General features: G+C 36.8%; 1 protein-coding gene across 1 annotated transcript; it reads right to left on the minus strand.

Annotated features, from left to right (window-relative positions):
* Window positions 1-3,491: 3,491 nt before the first annotated feature.
* Window positions 3,492-8,226, minus strand: SCGB3A2 (secretoglobin family 3A member 2). Its single transcript, XM_049786527.1, has 3 exons — window positions 8,172-8,226; window positions 4,960-5,150; window positions 3,492-3,515 (listed from the first exon to the last, which is right to left on the minus strand). The coding sequence occupies exons 1-3, from the start codon at window positions 8,224-8,226 to the stop codon at window positions 3,492-3,494; spliced, it is 270 nt and encodes an 89-aa protein (XP_049642484.1).
* Window positions 8,227-8,805: the final 579 nt, after the last annotated feature.

An 8,805-nucleotide genomic window follows, 5' to 3' on the forward strand; every position in this document is an offset into this window, starting at 1 on the left:
CAGGATCAAGAAGATTGTAAAAGACAGAGAGGATCATTTCTTAATCATCAAGGGGTAGTTTCTTCTTTGGAGGTGAGCAGTCCCACCCACAGACAGTTGAGCTGCTAGCCAATTTTGGCCTTCTCTTGGCTGTCCTGCAGACAAAGATGTGATCCTCTATGCTCATTATTCCATGAGGGCTCTTTTTTGGAGGTGAGCAATCCCACCCATAAAGAGTGAAGCCAGAAGAGTTTGGCTGTTCCATTTCATGGCCACAAGCATCTCCTAGCCAATGAAAACCACCATAACACATAGAAAAATCCACACTACAGCATGACAATGGGCAAACATTGCAGGCCAAAACCAGGCATAGAGTATAAAGATGACATCTCTGATTACTCAAAAACTGCCAACCAACCAGTTAATCTCTCAGATAACGAGTTTAGATAAGAAATATGGAGGATGTTTATAGAACTCAAAGAAAGCATACATCAAGTTGAATGGAACACAAATAAGAATGAAAAAGATATGAAGATAGAAATGATAAAAATACAAACTGTAGTAACAGGTCTGAAAAAACTCAGTAGATGAAATGAAAACTTTAATGAAAAGCCTGTCCAACAGGGTAACAGCAGCTGAAGATATAATCAGTGAGCTGAAAGATGAGATGCAGAACAACTTCATACTACAGAAAATATTGGGAAAAAGCCTTAAAGCAAATTATCAGACAATGGAAAAATTCACACTCAAAGAATGTGAACAGATGAAAATAGAAGTTGAATAAACTCAACATAAGCAACATAAGAATCACTGGAATCCCAGAGACGTGGAAAGAAAATCCCCAGGAAGAATCAGCAGTCAAGTACATCATTGCAGTGAAACCCCCAGAGATAAAGACTGCAAGCAACCAAATACTGCATGCCCAAAAAGTGCCCGCTAAAAGAGACCCGAAGAAAAGTACCAGAAGACACATTGAAGTTACAAGGATGAATCCAACATATAAGGACAGAATACTGAAAGCAGCAAGATCAAAATGGAAAACTACATTTAAAAGAGCATCCTTAAGATTTACAGCAGACCTGTCACAAGAAATCCTCAAGGTCAGAAGGTAATGGTGGGACAAAGTGACAAAATTCAATGAAATAAATGTTTCGCCTAGAATATTGAATCCAGCCAGACTCACTTTCAGGTTTGAAGGAAGTATACATAGCTTCATGGATAAAGAACAGCTCATAAACTTTACAGACCAAAATTAGCCTTAAAAGAAAAACTGAAAGGTCTACTTTAAGATAAGACTGACCACCAGACACACCAAAATCTACACAAAGATGGCACCAAATTCCATAACAATTATCTCTCTCAATGTCAGTGGACTAAATGCACCTGTTAAGAGACACAGAGTGAATCCAGAGAATGGCCCGGGTGGCCTTCCCTGGCAGGCCTGCCAATTCCAGTGCTACAAGTGGAATCCATTTTCATCTGAGAGTGGTGTGGACCCCACCAGGGCAGGAAAGCTGGACAACAAGTAAGGCCTCAGCCTTCAGCAGCCCAGTGGGTCACCCATTTGACCCCAGCCCATGCTCACTCAGGTGGACTCACAGGGTGGGGAAGGGAAGACTAGTCAGTGACCTCACCCACCGGGCTGGACAGGGCAGCCCAGGCAGCCTTACCAAAGAGTTTTTCCTCCTTATCAGTCCTTTTTTTTTTCTTCTTCTTCTTCTTCTTTTTTTTTTTTTTTTTTTTTTTTTACAAAAACAACTGTTGTTAGTCTAACATTATACCATAATGGTCATAATTATAGGTTGCCTTGAGGAAAGGAAACAGGGTGCACAAAACCCACTGGATAATAATACACGGTATATACTCCCTCTGCATTGCTTATCACCATATCATGTATTCACTAGAATGCTCTCTACACAATTTATTCCTGGTAGCCTTTACCCAGCATAGATTACACTCACCAAGCAGGATTGGGCCAGACAATGGAAAACCTTTGTTGGCTTTAATTATTACTTCTTTTTCTCTCTCCCCCCTTTTTTTCTTTTCTATTATTTTTTTCCTTTTTTTAATGTACCATTTCACCTGGGTCTGCTTTTTAACTGTAACCCATGGATTGATCGCATAAGCATATATTTTCGCTGTACCAATGGCTGTCTAATGTTCATCTGTAATAGACATGATATCAATTTCATGGTATAGTCTCCCCATACAGTGCTCATTACCATGCTACTTGGTTATTTAGATTTGAAAACTATGATTGTTCTTAAGAATGCTCCACACATAACTTAAGCTATGAAGCCTTTCTTCAATCTAGTTTATTTGCTTCCACCAAACATGATTGGCCTAACGGGGTGGAGGAGGGATCTTCTACAGTAGACTTGCCAGCTCTCCTTTCCTTTCTTTTTTTAACCCTTCTCTTTAAGTGTTCTGTCTCATATCACCTGGGAAAGCTTTTCAAATGTAATCCACGAATATATACTCTGGCTGCTGATGTTGGCACATCCATCTGCAATAGATATAATGCCTATGTAGTATAGTGTTCTCCCCTCTATTGTACTTAACCCATCCTCCTCCCTTTATCTATTTTTTATGTCCACCATCCTACAAACCCTTTTTGAGCCCTTCATGTACTTTCTCTACATTTAACCATTATTTTACTCTCAGTCCTTAACTCCTCCTGAAGCAGAACATTCTCCCCAGATGCCAACCAGCACCCAAAGTTTAAAGATAGATTCTCAGCATGAGAAGAAACAGTCTGCTGCTATTGAGTTGATCATGGTGGCCCCTCTTCCTTCACCTCCTGTCACCATGGACTATTGCTTGTTACCAGATTTGGCTCCTAAGAAACCCCCTGCTTGAGGACACTTTCTGATATGGAACTATTGGAAGCCTTTTTCCCTAGACATCACAAAACTAAATCATAGATTGAAGCTGTGCCCCTGATCTTACCCCTTCCTCGCCTATTTCAAAAGATTCAACCTTATGTGGGACATTTGGTCAGTAGTACAATCAAATATATGACACCTAATCATTTATTTGAACAATGGTAGCAACAAAGGAAGATTGTTGCAAGCATTAGAGGTGAGATAAAATTCTCTTTTTAAATTGAGGCATGCAACTGTTGGTAGCAAGGACATTTAGTTATATTTTACTAACTGGTAGTTTCATGAAGGGGTGAGTTTGAGCTAAAACCCATGTGAAGATGTAATGTTGATAAGAATTGGAGCAAAGGAAAGTGTAATGATTGTAAAGATTACTGAAAGCCAGAGTTATCTTTACAGCAACAGAAACACTGGAGTTTTTGACCCAAGGGTTAAAAAATTTCTAGGTCTTTTTGGATAAGTTTCAAAAAGATAAAAAGAACATAAACCATGCATTTTTCATTGCTTTATTCATTCTTTTCATGAATCACTACATTTTAGGATGATTTGTTTATAATTGTATAGAATGAGAATCTGTCAGTGTAGGGGAGACTCATCCTCATTTCACCTCCACTCTTCTTTATCATTATATCACACCAAAAATGAAAGAGCCTCCTGAAAAACAGAAGGATGAGAGTAAAAAATAAGAGTAGCTTACCTGTACCTACATTATTTCCAGAAGTGGTCCCTTTCACCAACCTATTTTGCTAGCATTTCACTGTGAGAAATCCAGAATATAAATGACTAATTCACCACCAAGGACTGCATTCATTCAATCATCAAAAAAGTTATTCAGACATAAGTAAACAATTTCTCATTGCTATACTTAGTTCAATAGATAAGATATAAAATTAACCTAGGTATCCAATGATAGACAAATGCATTATGGAAATGTGATATATACAAATTACATGATCTAATATTATGGAGCTGCAAATAATGAAATTTGCTCAAATCTGGTTGGAACTGTTGTGTGAAGTAAGCCAAAAGAAGAAAGATTAACAGACAATGATCTCATTTTCTGTAAAATATAGAATAATTGGATGAGGAAATGTAAAATAGTAAAGGGAGAATGCCTAGATAACCATTGACCCTAGAGTATAGGGAGGCAGAGAAGGGAATAAATCAAAATGGGAAGAAAGATAAGAAGTAATAATAATGGATGAACAAGAGTCATGGCTTCAGTTATACTGGTGATGTGGATTAGGTATATTTCTATATATTAAAAAACAGACAACAACAACACTGAAAACTTGATATCTAAGCTGAAACTACTAACTTTTTAATATGTCTTTAAAGGTGACATGTCTGGATTTGGGGGTGGAGTATGGGAACACTGGTGGAGGAACTGTGGTAAAATATTATATTCCTTGGACTAAAGAAAAGTACAGCAGGTAGGGAATTTGCTTCGCATGTGCCCCAAGTTTAATCCCCAGCACCTCATATAGTCCCTGAACATAGGTAGTAGTGATTCCTGAATGTAGAGTATGCCCTGAGTACTGATTTAGGTGACACCCCCCAAAAAACCAACAACAAAATTATATGCCTAAAACTCACTATTAATAACTTTGTAAATCATGGTAATTTAACTGAATGAAATTTAAAAAAATAACTCACTGTTTGGTACCACAGGATGCAACCATGGTGACTACCACCACTGCTGGGCCTGAATAGTGAACTTTCTTCAGCTGACAAATTATTACCAGGAGAGTAAGTCTCATGACACTACTTAGAAGAAATCCACCCCTAAATTTTGTCCTATAATCCAATAATTCTACTCAAATGCAGATTACATGTCTTTCTTTTGTGTGGTTCCTACACAATAAAAAAATTCCTCCTACTAGCATAGTTGTTGCACTTACTTGATATTCAGGACATGCAATTTGATATGAATATAGTGAGACCATGCAAATTGATATGAATATAGAGGGGAAATATGTTTTATGTCCATAAGGAAGAACAAGATGGGTGGGGATGCAATGATGGGAGTAGGAGTACTACTCATCAGAATAGACTAAGCCTTGCCCTTTAACAAACAAGTCTCACAAGAAGTAGTTACCAGCAGTTTCTTCACAGAGGTAGATGCCTCTGGTCCCAGCTCATCCACACATTTCTTCAGTCCTTCCACAAGGTGTTCAACAGAAATTCCCAGAGTTCTCAGCAAATTCCTTAATGGATCCAAGGAGGGTAGAATTGAGCCCAGAGATAAACCATCTCCGAGAGGCAAATTTTTCCCGAATAAGGCTGTAGCTGCAGGATAAAAGATCCCTGTTAAGCAAGTACCTCCCCCTCTTATCTGCAATTAATCTCCTCCTCTGCCCTTTCACAGGAACATTTCAGAGTGAGTGACTCATCTTCATTTCTCTGAAAACTGTTGCTTCAGACTTATGTATTTATTGTTCTAATCTCCCTGGAATCTTTCTTCCCCAGAAACTACAAATCTTTCTTCTTCACTTTATTTGATCACTCTTCAAATGTTACATTTCAAGAAAACCTTACCAGTTACCTTCTAGCTCTAGTTTATATTATAACTACCTAAAACATTAAATCATTTATTTGATTTCTTCATTTCTCTGAGTATAAGTTCCATGAGAACAAGAAATCTAGGTGCATTCATTACTCTAATCATGTCTAAGACAAGCCCTGACATACAGAGGGATCTGTATGATTGACTTACAAAGGATGTTTTGACATGTAGCTATTTTAAAAACCATGATTTTGAGGCCAACAGTCTTATGCTACAATGAATCTCCACTCAGGAACATGACTGATCTAGCACAGTTTAGAAAACTGCCCACAGCAAATTCAAGTCTGTAATGCAGACATGTTGGGGACTGGTTTTATTCAATTTGGTGTACCTACTGTAGATGAAAAAAGGGATAATCCATTCAGATAACACAGAGTCTAGAGAATCAGGAATATCTGTGTGTATCCACTGAGAGGAATGTGTTTTACAAACATGGACATAGTACAATGGAACACAAAAAAAGAGATTACTAATTTGCAGTAATCTTACCAAGAGAGGTATGCTAGGGTTGTATCTCAAATCAAAAATCAGGATCATCAGGTAAAAATAATGAATTGCATTTTACAAAGAGAAAAGGTACAAAAAAGTGAGAATATGCACAAGATGGCACAACCTTTTCCTTGAAGTGTTTGCATCAAAGAATTCCAGGACATCCTGAGAAGTAAAAGAGGAAGACTACAAAACTCAAGTGTGATGAGCATTCTTAAAGCTTTGACCACCACAGTAATTAGTTTTTCTTAGATCACTGGATTTCTATTAAGAATTTTTTTTATAAAATAACTCCATTTTATATATTTGGCTTTAGAGGATAATTTTCATTTAGATGATGAGATGGAGGGAAGGAGTAGAGAATAAAAAAATAATATATGATATGTATTTTAAGTCACATTTGTATTTTTTAGGAAAATATTTCACCAGATAGCTCTTGGTTCTTATGGTGAATTAAATTGATACAGAGCAGATTACTCTTTGCTCTTCCAACCCCAATTCCAAGTGCTAACCTAATACAGATTTTACCTCTAGTTTATTCTATATAAGAAATCAGTCAAATCCCTGTGAAATGAGCAAGGAATTGTCATTAGTACATAGAGTCTGCAAGAACATAGGACCTGCAAAATGAAGAGAGTTGAGTATACATTCCAGTTTAATAAAGAAACAGTAAATTTGTGAAGGATTTTAATAACGAACAAGTAAGACAATTTGTCATAGTTTTCTCACTCAAATTGCCTTTATCTACCAATAAGATATCTCTCTATTTCTAGATATAGGGAGAATATCACTCACAGGGGAGAGTTTAGGCCTTACTTCCTAGATAAAGAGAGAATCAGAGTGTCTGTTGTGATGCTCATTTCTTAAGAAACTTTAATTTTAAATAACCAAAATGCCAACTGGCATTGTTTAAGCATCATGTTCTCAATTCTAACAATAAATATAAGCACATGAGCACATGCAAACACAAACATTGTCCTGTTTATTAAAACCCTGTTATAGAAATTATTTTCCTTTGGAATCCTTTTTATTGTCCCCCTTAAATAATAAAAATGGAGTTTGTACACCCACCTTCCATTCATCTACTACAATCATTTTTTTCAGCAAAATTCTACTCTGAAAGGGAATTTTTTTTGCACAGACCTTTTCACTGTCTCTTTTACCCATCAATATTTTATAAAAAGTATCAAATATAATAAAACCACGAAACAGTCAAATATGTCGATAAAACAAACAAAAGCTTCTGTATAGGGGCCAGAGCAGTGGCACAGTGGTAGAACATTTGCCCTGCATGCACTGACCCAGGACAGACTATGGTTTTATTTCTCAACCAGGTCCCCCAAGCCAGGAGCGATTTCTGAGCATATAGCCAGGAGTAACACCTGAGTGTCACCGGGTGTAGCCCAAAAACTGAAGAAGGAAAAAAAAATCTTTAGTATAGGTGTATAAAACACCTACCTCTCACTATTAGTATTATTTCTTCTTAAATGATGAGACATTTTTGTATCTACTTTATATTCAAGATAGAAATTCTCAATGCTTTCTGTTCTCTAAATAAATGAATGGCAACTATTGTTATACAGTTTGCAAATTCATTCCAATATAACTATCCAAAAGTTACAGTGACTAAATATAAAAACAACATATTCTGTTCCACTAAATCAATTTCTATATCCCACCTGGAAATTAGACATTTTTACCCTTAGTAATCTCACAGTTATCTCTTTTAATATCAAAATGCATATTGTACAGACTTTGACAGATATCATACATCCTTTACCAAACTTTGAGAAGTACTTTGAGAATAATAACAATGTCGTTTCCATCCATAATTTTCTACTATTATTCAGTATTCAACATATTGTAACCAATTTAGCAACATGCTGAATTAACAATTATAACAGGAATGATTCCATGTAATTTCAAAGTCATTAAAAATACAAAGTTAAATTTCCAGTCAGGTTTTTTTAATAAAGAAAATCATGATATCAGTATATTCAATCACAAAATGTACTTTGCTCATTTCAAAGGGACTTGCTGATTTCTTATATAGAATAAACTAGAGGTGAAATCTGTATTAGGTTAGCACTTGGGATTGTTGTTGGATGGAAGGGCTCATGATGGAGCATTCTTTGCAACTTTACTGTTCACTGGCTCTAAAAATTCCTCTGCCATAGTTCCTAAGACCATTGCTTTCTTAGTAGCATTGGCGATCATAGAAATGTAGCAAAAATCATATATCCCATGCTACTTACCAGAGTATGTGCAAAGGCTAAACACCACCAGCCCAAACACAATTACCAGCTTCATGATAGAATCCCTGTGATCTGATATTAACCTTAAGTTTTTAAGTGAAGTGGAAAACCAGTGAATACACCAACCACTGGCTCCCCTGATATGCCAATTACAGCATTACCTCCAATCCTTTGTATTTTATAGCCCCATCAAGGGAGTGGCTATTTCAGTCACAGCCACTTGACTCACCCCAAGAGAAGAAAAGAAGAGCATAAAAGTCATATTTCATTACTAACGAATTCAGACCTCTTTTTATATATCTCCACAAAAAGCAAATTCCTAACTTAAAGTATTTTCAAGGGCCTCTTACACAAGCTTTTGCACAAATACCAGAGAGAGGCAAAGAGCTCTATGAGACATTTCCTGGAAGCATGTTTAAAAGATGTTATAGTTCAAAGAAATAAAATTTGTGGAATATTTCCAGCAGTAGGCACTGAAGCTCCTACCGCTGCCCAAGATAGGTCTGTGCGACCCTTCCATAAACTTAGGCATCCCAACCTCACAGACACTTGGTAGCAAGGGTGAGGAGCAGGGCCCCCTAAGACATGTTTTAAAGCCAAGTATGTGTAAAGGGCCCCTCCCTCAACCTTTCTG

The sequence above is a fragment of the Suncus etruscus genome, chromosome 14 (genome assembly GCF_024139225.1).
Source record: "Suncus etruscus isolate mSunEtr1 chromosome 14, mSunEtr1.pri.cur, whole genome shotgun sequence".
In the NCBI taxonomy this organism is placed as follows: domain Eukaryota; kingdom Metazoa; phylum Chordata; class Mammalia; order Eulipotyphla; family Soricidae; genus Suncus; species Suncus etruscus.